The sequence below is a fragment of the Onychomys torridus genome, chromosome 6, assembly GCF_903995425.1.
Source record: "Onychomys torridus chromosome 6, mOncTor1.1, whole genome shotgun sequence".
Lineage (NCBI taxonomy): Eukaryota > Metazoa > Chordata > Mammalia > Rodentia > Cricetidae > Onychomys > Onychomys torridus.
In genome coordinates, this window is record NC_050448.1 from 65,991,767 (window position 1) to 66,018,989 (window position 27,223).

Genomic DNA, 27,223 nt, shown 5'->3' on the forward strand with positions numbered 1-27,223 from the left:
CAGGGTACTGACAAAAATCAGAAGGAGACATTGCATTCCTTGGGGTTGAGTTACAGGTGGTTGTCAGCCTTCCTGTGGGGACTGGGAATTGAACCCCATTCGTGGCAAGAGCAACAAGCAACTGCTGTTAACCACTAAGCCATCTCTAGCCCTGTGCATGCATGTGTATTGCTGAGTTTTTTCACTTCCATTTTGTTTTTATTTAATTTTTGAGACAAGACCTTACCTTGTAGCTCAATCTATTCAGGTACTCACAGTGTAGCCCAGACTGGCCTCAAACTAATAACCATGCCCAGCTGTTTAAAAATATTTTAAATTTACACTTTCATATACCAATGTAGTCTACAAACTATCACTTTCAGGACTTTCTATCATCATCAAGTTGATAGGCCACAGACTTGGCCTCATCTCTTTTGGACATCTAATTTATTTTCAATGTTTTACTATTAAAATGTCACAGAGAAACCCTGTCTCAAAATAACAAAACAAAACAAAAAAACAGATGAGCCACTTCACCAGCCCTAAATAAAGCTGGGCAGTAGTGGTGCACAGTTTTAATCCCAGCACTGGGGAGGCAGAAGCAAGTCTGATCTACAGAGTGAATTCCAGAATAGCCAGGGCTACACAGAAAGACCCCATCTCAAAAACAAAACCAAAGAAAAAGTCACTACCGGGACTGTAGAGATGGCTCAGAGATTAAGACCCGCAACTCCAGTTGCAGTGGTGTCTGTGCCCTCTTCTGACTTCCATGGGCACCCGAAATGCACACTGTTCACATATATACCGACAGGCAAAATACACACAAAATAAAATAAAACATCTTTTAAAATGCTTAAGCCGGGGTGGTGGTGGCACACACCTTTAATCCCAGCACTCGGGAGGCAGAGCCAGGCGGATCTCTGTGAGTTTGAAGCCAGCCTGATCTACCAAGTAAGCTCCAGGAAAAGGCGCAAAGCTACACAGGGAAAACCCTGTCTCGAAAAAAAAAAAAAAGAAAAAAAATTTTTTAAAAAATGGTTAAAAATGGTCATTTTTTTAAATTCATGTATTTATTTTATATCCTGGCTGCAGCCTTCCCCTCATTCTCTCCTCCCAGTCCCTCTCCACCAATCTTCCCCTTTCTAATCCCCAATCTCCTCTTCCTTCTCTGTCCAGGAAAGGGCAGGTCTCCTATGAGTATCAATAAAACTTGATATATCAGGTTGGAGTAAGACTAAGCACCTCCCCATGTATTAAGACTGGGCAAGGCAATGCAGTATGAGAAGTAGGTCCCAACAGTCTGTAAAAGAGTCGGAGACAGCCCCTGTTCCTGCTGTTAGGAGTCCCAGGAGGACCAAGCTACACGACTGTATCATGTGCAGAGGGCCGTGGTCAGTCCCATGCAGGCTCCCTGGTTGTCAGTTCAGTCTCTGTGAGCCCCTGTGTGCCCAGGTGAGTTGATTGGGGGAGACCGCTCTGGCTCCTACACTCCTTTCTTCTACACAGGATTCCCGAACTTCATCTAATGTTGGGCTGTGTCTCCGCATCTGCCGCTCTCAGTTGCTGCATGACACTTCTGTGATGACAATTGGGCCAGGCACCAGTCTGATCATAGGAGACGGCCAGTCTAAGCTGGGGTCCTCTCCAACCAGATCACTCAAGTTCCTATATATTTTTTTATATCACAAATAAACTGTGCATGGTGCTGAACACCTGTAAGTAACCCTTGTACTTGTGAGGTATAGGCAGAGACTGCATTATTTTATATATAATGTATATAGGGCTATTACATGGTCTGTATATAGCAAGTTAAAAGCCAGCCAAGTATACATATTAAATTTTAAAAGTAAGTACATTTTCAGGGGAGATGGTGGCACAAGCCTTTAATCCTAACACTCAGGATGAAGAGGCAGGTGGATTTTGAGTTCAAGGTCAGCCTGATCTACAGAGTGAGATCCAGGACAGCCAGTGTTACACAGAGAAATCCTGTCTTTTTGGTTTTTTTGAAACAACTACTGCTCAGCTGAAGAAGCCAGGTCATGGAATGGGGGGGGGGGGGGTAGAAGCAAATTTTAAAGTTATGTGAAATATTTTGACATAATTGTGACTGTTTTACATTTTTTAAATTAAGCTTCATTTATGTGTGGCTGTTTTATCTGCATGTATGTATGCCTGGTGCCCTATAGGCCAAAAGAGGGTGCCCTGGAACTAGAGGCCAGGTTTTCTATAAGAGCAGCCAGTGCTCATAAACACTGAGCCAGCTTTCCAGCCTTGGAATTGTAGTTTCTCATAATCAGTTTTGGTTTATCTCTCTTACTTCCTGTTCCTAAATTTTGAGAATTTGGTTCTGTTAATTTGTTTTTGTCTACAATCTATTTTTTATATTGTGTTGGCTTTTTGCAGTTTTCTTACCCTAATGACATAGAAAAGAGGGAGCTAAATCAGGAGTGAACCTCACTGCCAAGATCCTAGCCACACCAAAAACATAAGATGGGACCATGTTGCCTTAAGTGGAACCAGAAAACTGACATTTGAACATTCGCCATATCAAATACGTTGATTATTTTATATCATTTTTGTTGGCATAAGTATTACTTTTATTTTTCACACTGTGCTGGCCTGTATTCAGTCCTAACAAACTTCCTATTTAAACCACAACCAGAAAATAACCCTAAAATACAGTGTTGTCAAGTGAATGTTGTGGGAGGCTGTCCACTACAAAGAAATCAGTGTGACAAATGACAAGAATGTGATAAACGCATAAATATGTAAGAAAAATTCAAAGGTATTAGCTAATAGATACCTACTTAGATTTTTTTCAAATAACCCATATAAAGTCTCCATTATCTATCTAACATGTGTGACTTTGTCTTACATTTTCATATCATTTAAAGTTGTGTGGTAGGATAACAGGAATCTTTTTGTTGGTTTTGTTTTTCGAGACAGGATTTCTCTGTGTAGTCCTGGCTGTCCTGGAACTCACTCTGTAGACCAAGCTAGTCTCAAGTCACAAAGATCCTCCTGCCTCTGCCTCCCAAGTGCTGGGATTAAAGGTGTGCTACTGCACCACCACCACCACCACCACCACACCATCACACCATCACCACCACCACCACACCACCACCACCACCACACCATCACCACACCACCACCACACCACCACACCACCACCACACCATCACCACCACCACCACACCACCACACCACCACCACACCATCACCACACCATCACCACCACCACCACACCACCACCACACCACCACCACACCATCACCACCACCACCACACCACCACCACCACCACCACACCACCACCACACCACCACCACCACCACACCATCACCACACCATCACCACACCATCACCACCACAACCACCACACCACCACACCACCACCACACCACCATCACCACCACCACCACCACACCACCACCACCACCACACCACCACCACACCACCACCACCACCACCACCACACCACCATACCACCACACCACCACACCACCACCACACCACCACCACCTCACCACCATACCACACCACCACCACACCACCACCACACCACCACCACCACCACCACCACCACCACCACCACACCACCACCACCACCACCACACCACCACCCCGGCTCTTCTTTCTATTTCTTTCCTACTCTCAGTAGTTCTTTCTCAGGCTGGTTGTTTTTTCGTTTTGTTTTGTCTTGTCTTGTCTTGTTTTTCAGATCTATGTTCCTAGCCAGGCATGGTAACACATGACTTTGATCTCAGCACTTGGGAGGCAGAAGCAGGGGGATCTTTGAGTTTGAGGCCAGCTTAGTCTACAGACTTTTAGAACAGCCAAGCATACAAAGAAGAAACCCTTTCTTGAAAAAAAAAAAAAAAAAAGAAGAGACCAGCAACAGGAAGACTAGAGTGTCGTCGGCCCTGTCACCCTAAAGGCATCCGGTCTCACCAGAGAAACTAGAGGGTTGGGAGTTCTGTATAGCAGTAAAAAATTGTCGGTGATCTAACTCTAAAATTATGAAAGTTAACTTTTGAATTATTTCATTTCGGATATTTAGCTACTCTTGTTCAAATTGTTTCATGATGGGTTGGGGATTTAGCTCAGTGGTAGAGCGCTTGCTAGAAGGCCCTGGGTTCGGTCCTCAGCTCTAGGGGGGGAATATTGTTTCATGAATAAAATTTTAAAATAATTTGAAGATATAAAATATATGGAGTAAAAATGTAGTGTGTAAACTGACTATAATTATTACTTTCTAGAATGATCTTTGCTGAGTGTTCCCCTAACACTTGCCCCTGTGGTGAGCAGTGCTGTAACCAGAGGATACAGAGGCATGAGTGGGTGCAATGTCTGGAACGTTTTCGAGCTGAGGAAAAAGGTTGGGGAATTAGAACCAAAGAGCCCCTGAAAGCTGGCCAGTTCATCATAGAGTACCTAGGGGAAGTTGTCAGCGAGCACGAATTCAGGTAAAGAATGACATTCCAATACGGTGCTGACCCTGCAAGAGAGACTGGGGCGTTACAGATGGGGCTTTCGTGTGGATAAGATAGCTACCTCCCACTGAATCAGTGATTGGCTTTTGATTATTTCTCTCTTCTTCAGGAACAGGATGATTGAACAGTATCATAATCACAGTGACCACTACTGTTTAAATCTGGATAGTGGAATGGTGATTGACAGTTATCGCATGGGAAATGAGGCCAGATTCATCAACCACAGCTGTGACCCAAATTGTGAAATGCAGAAATGGTAAGAAAGCAGGAAAGGGTGAATCAAAGAACTGTGTGGAACAGAAGGTATTGAGGGCACCAGAGATTGATCTGTTGTCATGCGGTTTACACAAAGTATCATGGGAAGTTCCATTATACCAAGTCCTTCAGGCAAAGTAAGCTTTTGCTGTTTCTTTAGGTTATCCTAACTACTCTTAGCAGAAAAATAGAGCAGTCATGGTACTACTGACCCTAGTACATACTGAGTGCTTACTGGATGCTGAACAACTGCATTATATGTATGTCATTTTATTTAGCCAAGTTATATTTTGAACTTACTTACTCCAGTACATTAATCACAAGAGACAAAAACAGGAGATGTGAGATTCTTTCTTAAGAGAAATGGTTGAATCTAATTGAGAAGAAAAAGAATTTTATCAAAGAAGCATTGAAGGGCTGCAGAGATGGTTAATGGTTAAGTCTTCCAGAGGACTGGTTCCTATCACTTGTTGGGGAGAGGCAACAGCTCTGGCCTCTGCTAGCACCTGCCCTCACGTGCACACACCCACACACAGACACTTACATACACATACATTTTAAAATCATAAGAAGAAACGTGGGGCATGTCTGCACTCCCATTCCTCAGAGAGCCAAGCAGGGTCCTCAGTGGTTTAGAGTGTATACTGCTCTTGCCAAGCATCTGAACTTGGTTCTCAGCATCCATATCAGTAACCCAAATTGCCAGTAATCCCGGCTCCTCTAACAACCTGCATCTGATTCCCAGACCCCGCAGAGTGAAAAAAGACAACCAACTCCCACACGTTGTCCTCTGGCCTCCGCACACACACATGCACACACACGCACACACACACACTGTGGCATGTACATACACATGGACACACAATTAGAAGAAATAATATGAGGATAATATGAACAGCTTCATTTTTTCATGAATTTTATTAAATTAAGGTATAATTCACATATACAAAAATACAAGTTTAAGTGTATTAATTTTTACCAATATAACCTGCACCCCTAATGAAAACAAAACATAACAAACATTTCAGGAAGTTAAGAGACTGGAGATGGAGCTCTAAGGTAGAGCACTTGCCTAGCAAGCACAGAAGCTGAATTTCATCCCTAGCTCTGCAAAGAGACAATAAGGCCAGTTGTGGTAATACAGGCTTTCCCCAAGCAGAGGCAGACATCCTCACAGCCTGCCTGATCTGCATAGTGAATTCCAGGCCAGCTAGGGCTACAAAGCAGGACCTTATCTCAAATAAACAAAAACAGGAAATTCCTGGACAGGATCTCACTGTGTAGTCCTATCTGGCCTGGAACTCATAATATAGACAGACCAGGCTAGTCTCAAACTTAAAGCAATTCTCTTGCCTCTGTATGCCGAGTGTTAGGATTGCAAGTATGAGTCACATCATCCAACTTGCCCTTCTATAGGTGAAAGTTTCTGTTTGGCCAACAACTCCCGAATACCCAGCAGCCACTTCCCAAATTACCACACAGAAGGTTATATTAATTATAACTGCTTGGCAATTATATCTCTTTTGTTTTTCCAAGACAGGGTTTCTCTGTGTAGCTTTGCGCCTTTCCTGGATCTCACTCTGTAGACCAGGCTGGCCTCGAACTCACAGAGATCCACCTGCCTCTGCCTCCCAAGTGCTGGGATTAAAGGTATACTCGACCACTGCCCGGCTATCTCTTACACTTAAATTAACCCATAATTCTTATCTGTGTTTAGCCACATGGCTTGGTATCGTTTCTCAGTTCGGCATCTGGCTGGTGACTTTTTTCCACCCTTTGTCTTCCCAGCATTCTAATCTGCTCACCCCGCCTACACTTCCTGCCTGGCTACAGGCCAATGAGCATTTTATTAAACCAATTTGAGTGACAAATCTTTACACTGTACAAGCTCATTATCCCACAGCATCTTCCCACATCAGTCTCCCCATCTTCTGAAACAAATGTTGAGCTAGTTTTATTATAATCTGTTTTAGGGGATTTCTGGCCTTAATAAAGAATATACACAAACCCACACAATACATACATACACCCCACACACATGCACACACCTATAATCCCAACATTTGAGAAGGCAAAGCAGGAGAACATTGAGATTGAGGCCAGCCTGGGCTACATAGTGAAACTGTTTTGTGTTGTTTTGTTTTAAAAAGAAAGAAAGACGCTGGGCGGTGGTGGTACAGACCTTTAATCCCAGCACTTGGGAGGCAGAGGCAGGCAGATCTCTGTGAGTTCAAGGCCAGCCTGTTCCTGGAGTGAGTTCCAGGAAAGGCACCAAAACTACACAGAGAAACGCTGTCTCGAAAACCTAAATAAATAAATAAATAAACAAACAAACAAATAAATAAATAAAATAAAATAAAATACACCTTAAAGAAAGTTAGAACTTTGTGGTAAGATCCACCAAACAAAACTTTGTGAACAGATATGTCTTATTCAAGGGCTAGGAATCAATCTTTGTACCTACTCTTCCACTGCAAATTTTGAGCCTAGCTTGGTTATATACTGTCTCAAAAGTGGGGAGGGCCACTAAGGAAATAACATTAGTTACGGTGCATAGTGCACAGACATAAGAACCTGTTGACGCAGTCCCAGCACCCATGTCAAAAGCCAGGCATGGTAGTATATGGTTTGTGACCCTAGCTTGAGATAAGTGGAGACATGCAGATCCCCAAAAGCTTCTTGGCCAGCCAGTGTAGCCAGTCAGTGAGCATCCAGGAGTCTAGTCAGGAAGGAGGAGAGAACAATGACTGGAGAGTACTGTTACACACTCATACAAACATGTACATGTATGCAAAACACAATGTTTTTAGTAATAAATAGGGCTGGTGAAATGGCTCTGTGGATAAAGGCATTTGCCATCATGCCAAACATTCTTAGTTTCCTTTCTCCTACATGAGTTGCTCTCTGACCTCCATACACACTGTAGCATGTACATACATACCCTACACATATAAAATAATATAATAAAGAATAATAGTATGCACTTTAGCAGCACACATACTAAAATTGGCATAAAGGAAAATTAGTGAGGCCCTTGCTTAAAGATGTCATACAAATTCATTAAGCAGTCCATACTTTTCAAAGTGATAATAGGGGCTAGAGAGCTTAATAGCTGAGTGGTTAAGAATGCGTACAGCTCAATTCCCAGAACCCATACTAGACAACTCATATTTGCCTGTAACTCCATCTCAGGGAATCTGACACCTCTAGCCTTCCCCTGTATACCTACCCCCTCCCTTTACAGATAGACACAGACACAATTAAAAGCAAAATAAATGCTTTTTTTCAGGGGTGGGGTGGTGATTTCAAGACAGAGTTTCTCTGTGTAACAACCCTGGCTGTCGTGGAACTCTGTAAATCAGGGCCTTGAACTCATGTAGATCCACCTACCTCTGCCTCTCGAGTGCTAGGACTAAGGGCGTGTGCCACTGCTACTCGGCAAAAAATGCTTTTTAATAATAAAAAAAAATTTTAATGTCAGTAGACCCATCGAGTAGACCTATAAATTCCAATATAAATCAATTGTGGAAATTGACAAGCCCATTGCTAACATTTATATAACTCGTCTGGGCATAGTAGTACATGCCTTTAATCCCAGCACTGACAAGAAGAGACAGGGGCCAGACAGTAAGAAAAGAAAAAAAAAAAGAAGAGACAGGGCTTGAGAGTTGAAAGCCATGGGTCTGAAGAGACGGCTCAGTACTTAAGAGCATTGGCTGCTCTTCCAGATGACTGGGGTTTGAGTCCCAGCATCTGTATGGTATATCACAGTTATCTGTAACTCTAGTCCCAAGGGATCTGACGCCTGCTTCCAACTTGTGCAGACAGCAGACATGCATGTGGTGCACAGCTATGCCTGCAGCGAAACACCCACACACACAACAAACAAAATGAATTCTTTAAAAAGAACCCTGTCTTCAAATCACAAAATGGTAAGTCACATGGAATTCAGATAGGGAAAATACAGAAGAAAGCAGTGGTAAGCTAATGAAGAAAATGTAAGGACTTGTCTTACCAAATTTCAAGCCTTAATATAAAGGTTCCTAGGTAAAATAGTAAACAGATATCCCTTGCTTGGACTAGAGAATAAATACATAGATTCCAGGCAGAGTTTGATAGACCTACCTGGTTCATGGCAATGCTGCTTTTCAGTAAGGGTAGTTTTTCAATCCTAAGCCACATGTGACAGTAAGTTTCCAGAAAGATAGCACAGGATATTTTCTTGGACTTAGAGTAGGTTCAGATGGTAAGTGCAATACCTCAAAAAGGATTGACCATGCTATTTTCAAACTGATTTTTTTTTTCAGCTTGATAAATTAGTATTTCTGAAGCCAAGCATGATGACACACATCTATAATCAGACTTTGAGACAGAAGGACCACCATGATTCTGAAGCCAGACTGGCCTATGTAATAAGACTGTCTCAGACATTCAAGAGTGGGATGGATTTATTTCTAATCATCCTCAGTAACAGTACTTATCTCAGGTACACTAAGACAACCCTGTTTGATCTCACCCCTGTCCTAGTTAGAGCTGCTGTTGCTTTGATGAAACGCCATGACCAAAAGCAACTTGGGGTGGAGAGGGTTTATTTCATTCACAGTTGCACATAACAGTTCACTTACATCACTCTTCATCATCAAAAGCAGTGAGGACAGGCACTCAGACAGGGCAGGGACCTGGAGGCAGAGCTGATGCAGAGGCCCTGGAGGAGTGCTGCTTACTGGCTTGTGGCTCACTGGTTAGGTCAGTGAGTTCCAACTTAAAAGATGTCAGCTTCTGGACTTCACACACAAAAGCAAATACTTAAGCCTAAACCAACACATAAAGGTGAGTATTGCTAAGCCTAAGAACTGATTTTGATCCCTGGTACACACATGATGAATGTAGAGAACTGACTCTCACTAGCTGACCCCTGATGTCAACATATGATTTGTGGCACATAAGCATCTGCAGATAGATACACACAAAACAATGATAAGTAAATAACAGCCGGGAGGTGGTGGCGCACGCCTGTAATCCCAGCACTCGGGAGGCAGAGGCAGGTGGATCTCTGTGAGTTCGAGGCCAGCCTGGGCTACAGAGCTAGCCCAGGACAGGCACCAAAGCTACAGAGAAACCCTGTCTCGAAAAACCAAAAAAAAAAAAAAAAAAAAAAAAAAAAAAAAAAAAAAAAATCAAAAGAACTGCCAATACAAAATGTTCACAAAATAGTGTAGAAGCAAGCCAGACAAGGAGGCACATGCCTTTAATCCCAGAACTCAGGAGGCAGAGGTGGATGAATCTCTGTAAGTTCTAAGCCATCCTGGTGCACAGAATAAGAACCAATCTAATAAAAAAAAAGGTTAGAGCAATAGGAATCATGTTTAAGTGCTGGTGAAATGTGAATTTGTCTAACTTCCTTAAAAGCATATCATTGCCTACTAAAAACCCAGCAACCCCATCCTATTCCTGGTATAAGAGTATGCCCTTGATAGGGGCTGGAGAGATGGCTCAGAGGTTAAAAACAGTGGCTGCTCTTCCAGAGGTCCTGAGTTCAATTCCCATGGCATGTAGGCAGAACACTGACTGTATACATAATTTATATATATATCCTTGAAAAATTACTAGATCTGTTCAAGACATGTCTAGCTCTTTGACCAGTCTTGACACCTTGAGAACAAGACTTCCAAAAGGCAAATATAACTTAGGCTATAGCTTTAAACAGGATCTCAGAGCCATAAAAAACACCTGCCTTTTTTTTTTTTTTTTTTTTTTTTTTTTTTTTTTTGAGACATGGTCTCTTGACATAGCCCTGAAGTCCTGGAACTTAAGCTATGGACCCGGCTAGCCTCAGGTTCACAGTGACTCCAAACTTTTTGTCAGTCAATCGAACAACAGCAGAAGAACCTGGGACAGGGTAATTTGGAACCATGGAAACAGTAGTATAGTTCCTGCCAAATTCTGAATTGACCTTCCCCCAGAGGCCATTGAATGCAGAATTAATGATGCTGTACCCCTTGTGGATTTAAGTAATGAAAAGTAAAATTAAAGGGGAGTGGAAGACATGTACAAGAATCTACACGTAGAACTTTTGTGTTTTCTCTTCTTTTTGCAAGAGTCTCACTCTCTTAGGCTAATCTGAAAATCAAGATGTTTCCACTTTAGACTCCAAGGTACTGAGGTTCAGGGAGGCAGCATCACATCTGCCCTGAAAGATTTGTATATTAACCAAACACTGCTGGGAGTGGTAGCATGCACTTTTAACCAGGTAGAGGCAGGTGGATCACTGTGTTGGAGGCCAGCCATAGCTACACAGGGAGGTCCTGTATCAAACAATCAAAAAGAACAAGGGCTCAGCCTGGCAGTGCATTCCAGGACAGCCAGGACTCCACAGAGAAAACCTGTATTGAAGAAGGAAAAAATAAAATCCACAAAGGCTGAGTAGATGGCTCAACCATTAAGAGTACTTGTTGCTCTTAAAGGGAACTGAGTTTAGTTTCTAGTACCCATGTAGGGCAACTTAGAACTAGCTGTGATACCAGCTCTTGTGAATGTTATGCTGTGTTCTGGCTTCTGCAGGTACCTACATACACACACACATGGCATACACCCCTACCACAGAGATATACACTTATACATCAGTTTAACTTTTTTTTTTGGGGGGGGGGGGTTGTGTTTTTTTTTTTTTTGGTTTTTTGAGATGAGGTTTCTCTGTGTAGCTTTGAAGCCTTTCCTGGAACTTGCTTTGTAGACCAGGCCGGCCTCGAACTCACAGAGATCTGCCTGTCTCTGTCTCCCAAGTGCTGGGATTAAAGGCATGCGCCACCACTGCCCGGCAGTTTAACGGTTTTTTTTTTTAAAGGCTGGAGAGCTAACACAGTGTTTAAGAGCACTTGCTACTCTTGCAGAGGACCTCAGTTTAATTCCTAACACCCACATGGTGGCTCACAACCATCTGTAACTCCAGTTCCAGGGCATATAGTCTCTAATCTGACCTCCACAGCACCAGGCATGCACATGGTGCACAGACATATAGTTACAACATTCATACACAAAAAATAAAAATGAATCTTTTTTTTTAAGTATAGATTATATTATCTGATTCCATTTATTTGAAGTGCAAAATAGACAAAACTAATACACAATGGTAAAGATGAGAAAAATAAAGATCTTTGGGGGCTGGGTACTGACTTAGGGGCTTCCTGAGAGATTAAACACATCTGTAAGAATTCAGCGAAGGAAGCCGGGCAGTGGTGGCGCACGCCTTTAATCCCAGCACTTGGGAGGCAGAGCCAGGTGGATCTCTGTGAGTTCGAGGCCAGCCTGGGCTACCAAGTGAGTTCCAGGAAAAGGCGCAAAGGTACACGGAGAAACCCTGTCTCAAAAAACCAAAAAAAAAAAAAAAAAAAAAGAAAAAAAGCAGCAAAGGATATGCTCGAGATTTGTAGCACAGGGAAGGATTTGATTGTTTGGATTTTTTTGTTTTAGTTTTGTATTGTGTAGGTTTGTTTTGTTTCCTAGGGATTGAACCTGGAACTTCAACTGTACTAGGCAATTCTCTTATTTTTTTCAAAGCAGGGTCTCATTTAGCCCAGGTGGACCTCAAACTTTCTGTGTAAGCAAGGCTGGCTTTGTACTCCTGAGCATCATACTTTGCCACAGAATAATGAAATTATTAGCAAGTGCTACCACTCTTTGTTCTTGGGGCAGTGCTTGGTTGAGGTTGTTTATTTGTTTGTTTGCTTGTTTGTTTGATTGATTGACTGATTGAGATAGCATCTCACTGTGTAGTCCTTGTTTGGCATGAACTCTTCAGTGTTCATGGTGGTACTCACCTTTTATCCTAGAACTCAAGAGGCAAAGACAGGAGGATATTTGTGTCTACCGAAAGAGTTCAGGGAAGCTAGGGCTACAAAAAAGATCTTGCTAGGGGTGGTCAGGGGGAAAAGGGATCCTCTCTCTAAGACCAAACACAGTAAAGCTTGTCTGTAATCTCACTACTGGGGAGGCTGAAGCAAGAGGATAGGTCAGCATGAATTTGAGGCTATGTAAATAAGGGGCTGGGATATAGCTCAGCTGAAAGAGTGACTGCTTACCATGCACAAGAGGCCTGGCTGGGTTCAGTCACCAACACCTCATAAATCCTGTGTAGTAACATGGGCCTGTAATCGTAGCACCCAGAAGGTGGAATCAGGAGGCTCAAAAGTTCAAGGTCATTCTTGGTTACCTAGTGAGTTTGAAGTCAACGTAAGTTACTACTTGAGACCATGCCAGGTGATGATGATAAGCTGCTTGGTCCTGTACATCTTTAATCTAGGCACTTAAGGCTAAGACTGGCAGATCTCTTTGAGTTTGAGGCCAGCCTGGTCTACAGAGTGAGTTCCAGGCCAGCTGGGGCTACACAGTGATACTTCTTTTTGTCAAGGTACGGGGACTGGGTAGGGATTTTTCATACATAGCTTTGGCTGTTCTGGAACTCACTCTGTAGACCATGTTGGTCTAGAACTCAGATCTGCTTGCCTCTGCTCCTGAGTGCTGGAATTAAAGACATGATGGCAGATGACTCTGGTAAAATAAAAGGAAATAAAAGGAAAAGAACAGCTGGGTGGTGTTGGCACACGCCTTTAATCCCAGCACTCGGGAGGCAGAGGCAGGCGGATCTCTGTGAGTTCGAGGCCAGCCTGGGCTACCAAGTGAGTTCCAGGAAAGGCGCAAAACTACACAGAGAAACCCTGTCTCGAGAACAAAAAACAACAAAAGCAATCCCAACTGTTGATGTTGTTATTTTCTAAACAGGTCTGTTAACGGGGTGTACCGAATTGGACTGTACGCACTCAAGGACGTGCCGGCTGGGGCCGAGCTCACCTACGACTACAACTTTCACTCCTTCAACGTGGAGAAGCAGGTGAGGGCTTAAACCCGGAAGACTTCACTCCCGCAGAGCTGCGAAGACCACGGCGCCTGCTGCTGCTCTCCAGTCTTGTCTTGCTCTGGTGTCACTTTTTGAGATGGGGCTTGCTTCATAGCCCTGGCAAGCCTAGAACTCACTCTGCAGACCAGGCAGGTTCTGAACTCGAAGCAGTCCTTCTGCCTTCCAAGTGCTGGGATTGCCGTGTGTGCCACTGTGCCCAGGACTTATGCTTGCTTTGGCTGGTTGGCTGGTTGGTTTGTAACAGGGTCTGAGGTATCCCAGGCTGATCCCCAAAGTTAATTTGTAGCTTGGGTGTTCTGATTTACCTGTAGAGTGCCAAGATTATAGGTGTGTGTCATACTGCAATGGTAGTATCAGTCACTTCCCTCCCTTTCCTCTTCCTTCATTTTGGTTCATTTGAGTCATGCTTCCCGCAGATATGCTGTGTTGTAGGGTAAACTCCAGATCTTCCTGCCTCCATCTCCCAAATGCTAAGATGCTAGGGATGGACCAGTAGAATATATTTCAGTTCCTCATTTGCTTATTTGCATTTACAGTCCTTGATTCAGGCTTAAAACTTCAGGGATACAGCTTCTCAGGCACCCTTTTTGAACTTATGAAAGAGATATGTACAGGATTAAAAATAATTACTTTCCTTACAGCAACTTTGTAAATGTGGTTTTGAGAAGTGTCGAGGAATCATTGGAGGCAAAAGTCAGAGGATGAATGGACTCACTAACCATAAAAGCAGCCAGCCTATGAGTACACATAAAAAGTCCGGACGGTCAAAAGAGAAGCGGAAGTCTAAACACAAGCTGAAGAAAAGGGTGAGTCATGATCTCATGGGTGTCCCTCACGGCTGCTCTCAGTCCCCTTCAAGTCACCACATGGTTGCATCTTGACATTGGCTTTACAATTTTAGAGGTGATAGATGATTTATTCTTCTTTTTCCTTGTGCTCTCACCCACATGAATTTTTAGAGAGGCCATCCCTCTGAAGAGCCCAGCGAGAACATCAATACCCCAACAAGATTGACTCCACAATTACAGATGAAGCCAATGTCCAATAGAGAGAGGTAAAAAGGGTTTTTAATATTGAGTTCTTTTTAAATAACTTTAAAAGGTTTTTATATGACTTGCTTGTCAACTTAAAATATTTAAACTTCATGAAGTTGGTCTGTTTTTTACGCGAGGTCTTAATTCAACTATAGACAAAGTTGTGTGTGCTTTTGTTTTTGTTTTTATACAGAGTCTCACTGTGTAGCCCTGACTGGCCTAGAATTCACTATGTAGAGCAGGATTTCCTCAAACTCAGAGAACTACCTGCCTCTGCCACCAAGTGCTGAGATTAAAGGCGTGTGGCACCGTACCCAGCTGTATGTGTTAAAGAGAAACTTAAGCCAAGCATGGTGGTGCGTGCCTGTTATCCCCGCACTTGGGTGATTAAGGCAGAAACAGAGGAGTTCAAAGCAATCCTTGGCTATATTGAGATCAGGGCCAGTCTGGGCTACATGAGATCCTCACTAAATGAAAAGAAGAAAAAAAAATTAGCAATATCCATGACTTCATTACCAATATTCAAAAATATTTGTATTTTATGTTACTGGTATTATAAACATCTCACAATATTATTTATCACTGCATAATTATTACTATAGTTGTTAGACCAATTACTATATAATACTATCCATTAGGAATTAATATAGGGGGGCTGGAGAAATGGCTCAGAGGTTAAGAGCACTGGCTGCTCTTCCAGAGGTCCTGAAGTCAATTCTCAGCAACCACATGGTGGCTCACAATCATCTATAATAAGAACTGGTGCCCTCTTCTGACCTTCAGGCAAAACACTGTATACATAATAAAATAAAAATATTTTTAAAAAAATAATTTAAAAAAAAGAATATAGGGAGGCCAGGTGGTGGTGGTATAGCCTCTAATCCCAGCAATTGGGAGGCAGAGGCAAGCAGATTTCTGAGTTCAAGGCCATCCTGTTCTACAGAGCACATTCCATGACAGCCAGGGCTGCCCAAAGAAACCCTGTGTCTTAGTTAGGGTTTCTATTGCTATGAAGAAACACCATGACCACAACAACTCTTTTTTAGATTGATTGATTTATTATGTATACAGCATGTATGACTACAGACCAGAAGAAGGCACCAGATCTCATTACAGATGGTTGTGAGCCACCATGTGGTTGTTGGAAATTGAGCTCAGAACCTCTGGAAGAGCAGTCAGCGCTCTTAACCTCTCCCGCCCCCACAACAACTCTTATAAAGGAAAACATTTAATTGGGGTGGTGCCACCCTTGAGCAGGTGGTCCTGACTTGTATAAGAAAGCAGGATGAGTGAGCCATGGGGAGCAAGCCAGTGAGCAGCATTCCTCCATGGCTTCCCCTGTTGATGGACTGTAACCTGTAAGCCAAATAAGCCCTTTTCTCCCCAGGTTGTTTCTGGTCCTGATGCTGGATCATAGTGACAATGTCTTAGTCAGGGTTTCTACTGCTGTCAAGAGCCAACATGCCATGTCAACTCACAGGAAGGAAAACGTTTAGTTGAGGTGGCGGCTTACACTTTCAGAGCTTCAGTCCATTATCATCATGGTGGGACATGGTGCTGTGCAGGCAGACATGATACTGGAGAAGTAGCTGAGGATCCTACATCTTACAGGCAACAGGAAGTGGTTGATCTCCTTGGGTGTGACTTGAGTATATATGAGACCTCAAAGCCCACTCGCTCAGTGACACACTTCCTCCAACAAGGTCACACCTACTCCAACAAAGCGACATCCCTGAATAGTGCCACTCCTTTTGGGGGCCATTTTCTTTCAAACCACCACACAGAAGCCTAAAACAATGCCAGCTGGGGACTATCGTGGAATTATTCTTCCTCAGAGGAGGAAACAGGCAAGAGAGGGAAGATTGGTTACCCAAAGTTGTATAAGTGGCAGCATTTAATAAACATCTACTGCATGAGATTCATGCAGATATCCCATGTCTCTGGCATCTTTAACATGTTAGAGTCTCCAAGGCAGTCCAGACTTCACCTTCATAGCTTCATGATATGGCCTCTCTAGGCCTCCATTCAGGGATACCCCTGACACAAGCCTGGCCTTATTGGCTTTCCTTAGATTCAGAGGCAAATTCCATAACCCATTAATTCTAAAGTCAGAACTACATGGCCGAAGTGGCCAAGTTCTGCACTCTGGGGTTGAAATATGGCTTGTATTTCTGGGGCTGGAATATGGCTCACTATCCCTTGTTCGATTACATCTTCACTGGCTTTTCTGTTTTTGATTGTTACTTTCACTGCCTAAGCTTAGCTGTCTGTGAACTTGCTCTGTAGACCAGGCTAGCCTAAACTCAGAGATCTGCAAGCCTCTGCCTTGAGTGCTGGGATTAAAGATGTTCACCACCACACTGGGTTGTAAGCTTTTTTTAATTCCTTTTCACGGGTTAGAAACTTAGCTGGGTAGGCTCCTTCCCTGAGATCACCACTCCCTTTATTCTGTTTGTTTGTTTGTTTGTTTGCTTGTTTTGGTTTTTTCAAGACAAGGTTTCTCTGTGTAGCTTTATGCCTTTCCTGGAACTCACTCTGTAGCCCAGGCTGGCCCTGAACTCACAGAGATTGCCTGCTTCTGCCTTATGAGCTCTAGGACTAAAGGCGTGCGCCACCGCCGCTCGGCTTATTCCATTTCTTACTCTGTTTATTTCCTTCTCTCCCTGAACAGGGTATTTAGCTCTGTTCCACTTCCTGGTGCCCCTTTTCTCAATCTATACATTTTTATTTTTATTTGCTCAGCTTGGAAGGCAGCCGTGCTCACCACTATACCACCAATGCCGTGCTATTATTTACTCAGCTTGCTCCTTGTCATTATAAATCTTCATTAGAGTTACCCCTGATAACCACACAATAGAATCTACTAGACTGTTTGGAGATTTCCTCTTCACATTAGCCTCAGACAGACTTTTCAGACAAAATAGCACATTTTTGCCCAAAATATCACAAGAACAGATCTGTAGGCCACAGTTGATGCTCTTCTCTGAAACCTTGATCCCCACAGTTCAAATCATTCTCAGCACCATTGTCTTCCATGCTCTTACTGGAAAGGCTCAGTAAGCCACAAAGTACCAAAGTCCAAAGTCCTCCAAAGACAAACACATGGTCAGGCCTATCACAGCAGTACCCAGTCCCTGGTACCAACTTCTGTCTTAGTTAGGGTTTCTATTGCTGTGAAGAGACACCATGACCACAGCAACTCTTTATAAGGAAAGCAATGAATTGGGCTGGCTTTCAGTTTCAGAGGTTTAGTCCATTATCATCATGATAGGACATGGTGGTTTGTAGGCAGACATGATGATGGAGAAGGAGCTGAGAACCCTACATCTTGACTCATGGGCAACAGAAATAACCTGTCTCACTGGGAGTAGTTCAAGCATAGGAGACCTCAAAGCCCACTGTCTTAGTGACACACTTCCTCCAGCAGGGCCACACCTACTCAACAAAGACACACCTCCTAAGTGCCACTCCCTTTGGCCATTTTCTTTCAGCCCACCACATCCTATCTCAAAAAGAATATAGGGGACTGGAGAGATGGCTCAGTGGTTAAGAGCACTTACTGCTCTTCCAGAGGACCCAGATTCAATTCCTGACACCCAAATGGTGGCTCACAACTGTCTATAACTCCAGTTCCAAGAGATCTGACACCTTCTGGCATGCACAGACATCCATGCAGGGAAAACACCCACACACATAAACATAATTTAATGAAAAGAAAAAAAAAAGAATTAGTATAGCAACTGGGCATAATGGTGCATGCCTTTAATGCCAGCACTCATCATTAAAGGTAGAGGCTCAGAAGCTGATCTCTGTGAGTTTTAGACCAGCCTGCTCTATAAGCCAGCCAAAGTGACATAATGAGAACCTAAAAATCAATAAACACATAAATTAATTAATATAAATGATCAATAGTCAAATATACTGCTAGCATGTAGAAGGCCCATCACTTGTTCCCCAGTACATATAGAGGGAAAACGTTGATTTGTATGTCTGTCATCATTTTGATGTTTTAAACCAGGGCCTCATATACGCTAGGCATATCTATGCTCTACCACTAAGCCCCTGAAACCTATATTCAATATATCTGTTGTTTTAAGATTTATTATGTATACAGTGTTCCACCTGCATGTATCACTGCAGGCCAGAAGAGGGCACCAGATCTCATTACAGATGGTTGTGAGCCACCACGTGGTTGCTGAGAATTGAACTCAGGACCTCTGGAAGAGTAGCCAGTACCCTTAACTGCTGAGCCATCTCTCCAGCCTCCACAAATAGCATCCCAAACCACAGCATTTCCATGGTGAAATGGAAGCTCATGGACCAGATAGAGACAGCATAATAGTAGAAAGATCAAGAAAGACCCTATCTCAGTAAGGTAGGGTTGACCCTTAGAAATTATCTTCTCACCTTCATGAGTGACATGCTACGCGTGAGTACATGCGTGCATGTGTGCGTGCGTGCACACAGGAGCACACAAACATGGCAAGCATGGAGATGTCAAGGACAACAACAGGACTCTGTTATCTTTCCACGTGGGACCTGGGATCAAATTCAGGTCAGCATTGCTTCACATGCATTTTTACCCTCCACCACTTGGCTGGCCTGGGAAGTAAATACTCACAGAAAGCTTCTATAGATCTCATGAGGCTACCAGAGGAATCTATGACAGAAACATGAAGATTCACTGCTTTGTTTATACTAATGAAGCAATAAAACAAGTTTGAGCCGGGCGGCGGTGGTACACGCCTTTAATCCCAGCACTCAGGAGGCAGAGATAGGTGGATCTCTGTGAGTTCGAGGCCAGCCTGGCCTACAGAGTGAGATCCAGGAAAGGTGCAATGTTACACAAAGAAACCCTGTTTCGAAAAAGAAAAAAAAAAAAAAAAATAGATGAATGAATGAATAAATAAATAGAGTATTTGACGATTGTCTGTAACTCCAGCTTCCACAGATCCTCTTCTGCCTCTTCTGATTGCCATAGTTACCTGTACATGTATGTCACACACAGCACAAACAAATAAATGAAAATTTAAAAATAAATCAAATAAAAATTAGGCTTGAGGCAGGCATGGCCATACACATTTAATGCCAGCATCCTGGCGGCAGAGCCAGGCAGATTTCTGAGTTCAAGGCCAGCCAGAACTGCGTATGTCTCCAAAAAGAAAGAATGAAAGCTAGCCTTGAGGGAGGCTAGAGAGATGGCTCAGCAGTTAGGAACACTTGCTTCTTCTCATAAGAACTGTCCCTATCTAAAGGAAAGAAAAGAGCTAGTAACATGCTCGGTGGGTTAGAATACGTTCCTGATGCCCTGAGTTTACAGAGCAGCCTGGTCTACAGAGTGAGATCCAGATCAGGCAGGGCTGTTACAGAGAAACCCTGTCTGAAAAACCAAACAAAAGAGTTCCATAGCTATCTTTCCTGTGCCGGTTCCCAGTGATGACACAAAACATCTTACTATTTATGAATGCTCTGCCTTAGCTTAGGCTTCTTCTAAGATCAATTAACCTGTCTGTATTACTTTACATTCAGCCATGTGGCTCATTACCCTTCCTTCATAGTGTACATCCAACTTGTTCCAGGTCTCACTGGTATATCTCACCTCTCTTCTTCCCAGAGTTCTTCTCTCCCCGGAAGTCCTGCCTGTCCTCTCCTGCCTAGCTATTGGCCACTCAGCTCTTTATTAAACCAATCAGAAGGTGTCTTGGCAGAGACACATCTTCACAGTACAAAAGGATTATCCCACAACAAAGTTCAGAGTCAGCCAGGCAATGACAGGCAGATCTCTGTGAGTTCTAGGCCAGCCTGTTCTACAAAGCGAGTTCCAGGACAGTCAGAGCTGTTCCTCAGCGAGACCCTGTCACAAAAACGAAAAGTTCAAAGTCAGGGCAGTTGAAATGGCTCAGGAGATAAAGGCCCCAGAACCCTTATGAAAGTGGAAGGAGAGAACTGACTTCACAAAATTGTCCTATGACCTTCACATGCTCACTGTGGCCCTTGCACTACCTTGCACATATCATGTGCATACACACACAAAATAATAATAATAATAATAATAATAATAATAATAATAATAAATATATTAAGGGCTAGAGGCATGGCTAGTGGTTAAGAGCACTTACTGCTTTTCCAGAGGACCTGAGCTTAGTTCTCAGCACCGATGTTGGCCAACTCATAGCCTGAGTGACTCACAACTGTCTATAACTCAACCTCTGGGTTATTCAGTGCCCTCTTCTAATCTCCTTGGCACCTGTACATGCGCACATAAAAATCTTTTTTTTTTTTAATATAAAAATGAGCTGGGTGGTGGCGGCAGCCTGTAATCCCAGCACTTGGGAGGCAGAGGCAGGTGGATCTCTGTGAGTTCGAGACCAGCCTGGTCTACAGAACTAGTCCAGGACAGGCTCCAAAGCTACAGAGAAACTCTGTCTCGGAAAAAAATAAAAATAAAAAATAAGGGAGGGAGGTTGTTAGAGAGGTGGCCTAGTGATGAAGAGCAGTTGTTTTTACTGAGGTCCAGGATTTGGTTTCTTTCACTTGTGCAATGGCTCACAACTGTCTGTAATCTTAGTTCCAAAAGTTCTGTTTCCATTCCCTCCTCAGACCTCCATGATCACTGCATACATACATACACACACACACACACATACACACACACACACACACACACACACACACACACACACACACACGTTAAACATCAGGCCAAACATTCAAACAAATAAAATATAAATAGGCTGGGTATAGTGATGCACATCTTCAATCTCAGCACTTGGGAGGCAGAGTAGAGAGTTTCAAATCAGCCAGAGCTACAGTGAGACTGTCTCAAAATAAATTTACAAATAAATGAGTTTTGGTTTTTGTGACAGGGTTTCTCTGTATATCCCTGGCTGTCCTGGAACTCAATCTGTAGACCAGGCTGGCCTCAGATTCACAGAGATTAGCCTGCCTCTGCCTCTTGAGTGCTGGGGAAAGAGAGTGCGCCATCACGCCCGGTTTGAATAAACAAGCAAAACCACCTGATCTGTATAAATAGCCAGATGTTCTGGTATACTTCTGTATTCTTAGGACTTCAAAGCCTGAAACTAGAAGGTTACAAGATTTGAGTCCAGCTTAGACTGTAATAGTTCAAGGCTCTAAACAAAACAAGATTTATACAAACATTCCATAAACCTCTGCTTTCTGATCTGGTTACTTTCCTTGCCAGATGTTTTCAGGTAATATAGGAAAATGGTGTTTGTTTTTTTTGCAAGTCTCACTTTGTAGCCCAAGCAGGCTTTTAAGTCTGAGCCTCCTGCGTGCTCGGATGACCAATGTGAATTGCCAACGCCCAGTTCTGTATCTGTAATTGTCTTTAAAACCTCTAAAGCTCTAGTCACTGTTCTGTTCACCTACTATATCACGTAGCAGCATTGGAGAGTGGACATGTAATAAACTCTTACTGGATTAGTAAGGAACACCTTCTCTTCCCTTGCAGAAATTTTGTATTAAAGCATCATGTGTTCTTGGTCCGAAACTGGGAAAAGATTCATCAGAAACAGGAGGAAGTAAAGCACACCCGTGACATCCACTCAGCGTCATTGTACACCCGTTGGAATGGCATCTGCAGAGATGATGGGAATATTAAGTCTGGTAAGGCATGGGAAGACTTACTGGTTGTTGTTGTTGTTGTTGTTGTTGTTGTTGTTGTTGTTGTTTTGGTTATTGAGGCAGGGTCTCTGTGTAGCCCTGGCTAGCCTCAAACTCACAGAGATTACCTGCTTCTGCCTCCCAGTTGTTGGGATTAAAGTCTTGTACCACTACTGTCTAGCTGGGAAGACTTACTCTTAATTCTATGAAATTATCCAAAAATGACCATTTTAATTTCTTCTTTTTTTTCCCCCCGTTTTTGTTTTAATTTATTTATTTATTATGTATCCCTGCAGGCCAGAAGAGGGCACCAGATCTCATTACAAGTGGTTGTGAGCCACCATGTAGTTGCTGGGAATTGAACTCAGGACAGCAGTTGGTGCTCTTAACCACTGAGCCATCTCTCCAGCCCTTAATTTCTTTTAAAAAGTTGGAGAGATGGCTAATTTGTTGGGAGCACTGGCTCCCAGGGGACCCAGGTTCACTTCCTAGAACCCTAGAAAACATAGTGGCTCACTGCCATCCGGAACTCCTGTTCTAGGAGATCCTGTGCCCTCTTCTGGCCTCTGTGGGCAGTCCAGGCACAGGGTATACATACATGCAGGCAAAATACACATAAAATTTAAAGAAAGAAAGAAAAATAGTAATTTAGAATTGGGCATAATGGTGCACACCTGTAATCCTGGTACTTAGAAGACAAGAGTAGGGAGTTTAAGACCAGCCTGATCCACATAGTGAGTTCCAGGCCAGCCAAGGCTACATTATGATATCCTGTTTGGGGTGGGGAATTCCCCATTTTTTTTTTATTGAGAGGTGTGGGGGGGGGCACACATACCTCAGTGCATATGTTAAGACTAGACTATTTTATGGAATTAGTTTTCTTTTTCTAACTTTACATGGCTTCCAGGGATTGAAGTCAGATCACCAGGCTTACACGGGCCAGGCACCTTTACCTTCCCCTGTTTAGTTACTTTCCACAGTTTATTCTAAGATTCCTTCTAGTGTGGACTAAAACAATGATAACGAATGCATTATGGGCAGAAACCATAACTAAACTCAAAGACTTCCTTGCATATGTAAGTAAGTGCTATGCGGCCGGCCTCCTTCTCCAGCCTTTGGACTGAATAATAGAAACAGCACTCCTTGTTTGAGTTAGTGTCCAGTCTAGAGCAGATGAGGAACTGGCTTATCTGTGCATTGTTTTGTTTTGTTTTGTTTTGTTTTGAAACTTCATCTCACTGAGTAGCCCTGGCTGTCCTGGAATTCACTCTGTAGACCAAGCTTGCTCTGACTCACAGAGACCTGCCTGCTTCTGCCTTCCATGTGCTGGGATTAAAATCTTTGACCACAACACCTGGTCCATGAATCCTTTCTAAACAAAGTATCCATTATAAGATGTGGTTGTGCATCCCTTAATGCCAGCACTTGGGAGGTGAAAGCAGGGAGATCTGGGGTTCAAGGCCAGCCTGAGCCACACAGTGGCTACACTAGATCCTGTCTTTTTGAAAGGAAGGAAGGAAAATGTTAAAAACATCATCTCAGATCCAGCAAAATGACTTAGCAGGTAAGACTCCTGCTGCCAAACCCAGTGGCCTGAGTTTTCCTGGGATTCACATAGGAGAAGGTGAGATCAGACTTCTGAAAGTTGTCATCTGATCTCACAATGTTCTGTGACATATTCATAGACACACAAGTAAGTAATTATTCAAAGAGAAGGGAGGGAGGGAACAGACATGTTGGCACTGCCTGTACCCCATCATTTGTGAGGTAGACACAAAAGGATCAGGTATTTATAGTCACTGTTGGCTGCACAGTGCATTGCAGGCCAGCCTGAGCTAGCTACATGAGACACAACACTCTCAAACAGAAAGAGCCGGACGTGACCTAATGAGCACTTGTATTCAGCACTGAGAGAGTGAAGTAGGCAGATCACCATCAGTTTGAAGCCTGGGCCACAGAGAGAGGCCTTGTTTCAAAACAATAAAGTAATTAAATGACTTCTTGAAAGAGTCTTTGTTTCTAGTTTTGGTCTTAGGAGACAGGGTCTTATGTGGGTCAAGCTAGCCTTGAACTTGCTATATAGCCAAGGATTACCTTGAACACCCTTCTTTCTGTGTCTCCCTAATGCTGGGGTTATAGCTTTTGGCAAATTGTTTTTATTTAGAGAAAGAGCGGGGCATGTAGAGCATACAGCACAACATAAGGTGGTGGGTAGAAGACAGCTTATGAAGTCCGTTCTCTTTCCACAGTGTAGGTCCTGGGCTTCAGAATTGGTTGATTAGGCTTTGTACCATGCATCTCCACCCACTTAGCATCTCACCAGCCTAGAGAAAAAGCCTTTCAGCAACTTGGTTGTTAGAATCTCTTTGAAGTTACAAGCCAAACAGTTCAAGTCTTAGTCATTTGTTGAATATACATGTCAATCACTGGACTGGTGGTAACAATGATCCAGGCCTGGGCTGGGTTGTTGCCAGATTCTTGGCTTCTTACTCAAGGAATTAAAGGCTCACATGGATTTTCACAGGCTAACTTTTCTGAAAACAAATGATAGGATAAGTCTGTTTACTGTCCCAGGTGACCTCAGGCCACATGAGTGAAAAGTGCTCATGTGCTTGACTATGGGCTTCCTTTATGGGGTTCAAGATAGGGAGGAGTTTGGTTATTAGGGTCATAGTTTGAGTACATTCTCTATGTGAACTCACAGATCAAATTATATAACCATTTTTTCTGTTACACTTGTCCCTTCCTATAATGCATCTTTTTAGTTTTTCAAGACAGGGTTTCTCTGTGTAACTTTGCGCCTTTCCTGGCTCTCACTCTGTAGACCAGGCTGGCCTCGAACTCACAAAGATCCGCCTGCCTCTGCCTCCCGAGTGCTGGGATTAAAGACGTGCGCCACCACCACCCAGCCCAATGCATCTTATTTTAATCCTTTGTACCTCCAATTGTGCATAGGCATAACATGGTAAATAGGGGATTCTCCCCTAAAAGTTCACTTTAAGTATACATTTTGTCTTACTATGCATGCATTCAAAACCCACTTAACTTCACAAATGGAGTACAGTTGCAAAGAAGTTTGATGCTTTATTGGTTTGATTGGTTTGGTTTTAATTTTTCAAGACAAACTTTCTCTGTAGCTCTGAATGTCCTGAAACTAGCTCTATAGATCAGGCTGGCTTTGAACTAACAGAGATCCACTTGCCGCTGCCTTCCGAGTACTGAGATTAAAGGCATGAGCCATCACCGCCCAGCCAAGTTTGATGTTTTTTAAGGGAAGGGAAAACTTATTCCATTGTTCAAAGTAGCATGTGTATGCAGCTCCATGCAAGTAGGAATCTGTCTTAGTTTGGGTTTTTATTGCTATGAAGAGATACCATAACCACACCAACACTTACAAGGAAAACATTTAATTGCTTACAGTTTCAGAGGTTCAGTCCATTATCATTGCATGAAGCATGGTGGCAAGCAGGTAGATGTGATGTTGGAGGAGGAATAGCTGAGACTCCTACATCTTGCAGGCAACAGGAAGTGAACTGACTCATTGGATGGTATCCTGAGCATAAGAAACCTCAAAGCCTGCCCCACAGTGACATACTTCCACAGGCCACACCTCCTAATAGTGCCACTCCCTTTGGGGACTATTTTCTTGCAAACCACCTAGAGCCCTATGTTACAAGTTGCCAGGTGGATTATTCAGAGAGGGTATGTGTGAGTATGATCAATTAAGTGTCTCATGCTGCCACTTGTTACAAAGGAGTCCCAAATTGCTATCTGCTTCCAAGCTAAATACATGAAAATAAAAAGTTCGGGTGGTGGCGCACGCCTTTAATCCCAGCACTCAGGAAGCAGAGGCAGGCAATCTCTGTGAGTTCGAGACCAGCCTGGTCTACAGAGTGAGTTCTAGGAAAGGCGCAAAGCTATACAGAGAAACCCCATCTCAGAAAAAAGGGGGGGGGGAATGGCAGGAATCAAGTGGAAAAGAAAAAGATACATCAGACTCTTCTTCATTTCCTGACCTGCTTTTCACCTTCTCTTTGCAGATGTCTTCATGACCCAGTTCTCTGCCCTGCAGACAGCTAGATCTGTTCGAACAAGGCGCTTGGCAGCTGCCGAGGAAAACCTGGAAGTGGGTCGGGCGGCGCGCCTAGCACAGATCTTCAAAGAGATCTGTGATGGGATCGTTTCCTATAAAGGTATCTGTGCCTCACTCACCCTCCTGAGAGCCCCAGACCCTCTGACCAGCAGCACTGTTGGTTAGGAATTTCGGAGGTGGATTTCTTGTTGTTGTTACATAAGGGATTTTAGATTTTTTTTTTTTTTCATTTTCACGTGTGTGGAAGGTTCTGCCTTCATTTATCTGCCTGTTGCCAGCAGAGAACAGAGAAGGACACTGGATCCCCTGGAACTGGATTTATAGATGGCTGTGAGCTGCCATATAGATGCTGGGAATTCTCTGCAAAAGCAGCCAGGGCTCTTAACTCTGCATCCTCTTTTTATGTTTTAAAAAATTATGTGTTGCCAGGGGTGGGGGTGGGGGTCCTTGTGTATGCAGTGATCAGGGAGGTCAGAAGAGGGTGTCAAACCACCTGGAGCCAGAGTTGTAGGCAGTTGTAAGATCACTAATGTGGGAATTCAACTCAGGCAAGTTCTCCCCATTGATGAGCCCTTGTTCTACCTTTTGTCAGAAATAGAGAATTATAGAACAAATAACCAGTTCAGAAATTTGAACCCAGGGCCTTGTACACATCAGTGTTGTGTTTAATATGTATAGTTAAGTACTGTGTGTGTACACGTATGTGTGTACGTATATATATTCTAGCTAGAGGATGGGTGATCTCTGTCTAATTTCCATGGATGAGATAATATTGCAGTTACAAATGATCAGAACTGGAGAGATGGCCCAGTGGGTACAAGCACAGTCGC

General features: G+C 43.3%; 1 protein-coding gene across 3 annotated transcripts in view; it reads left to right on the forward strand.

Annotated features, from left to right (window-relative positions):
• Window positions 1–27,223, forward strand: part of Ash1l (ASH1 like histone lysine methyltransferase) — a 138,029-nt gene that overhangs the window by 94,488 nt on the left and 16,318 nt on the right. For all 3 annotated transcript variants that reach the window (XM_036190752.1, XM_036190750.1, XM_036190753.1), the window contains exons 11-17: window positions 4,238–4,444; window positions 4,581–4,727; window positions 13,505–13,613; window positions 14,282–14,446; window positions 14,600–14,694; window positions 22,149–22,303; window positions 26,341–26,493. In XM_036190752.1, the coding sequence (XP_036046645.1) occupies window positions 4,238–4,444; window positions 4,581–4,727; window positions 13,505–13,613; window positions 14,282–14,446; window positions 14,600–14,694; window positions 22,149–22,303; window positions 26,341–26,493 (1,031 nt within the window). The remainder of the gene's footprint in view (window positions 1–4,237; window positions 4,445–4,580; window positions 4,728–13,504; window positions 13,614–14,281; window positions 14,447–14,599; window positions 14,695–22,148; window positions 22,304–26,340; window positions 26,494–27,223) is intronic.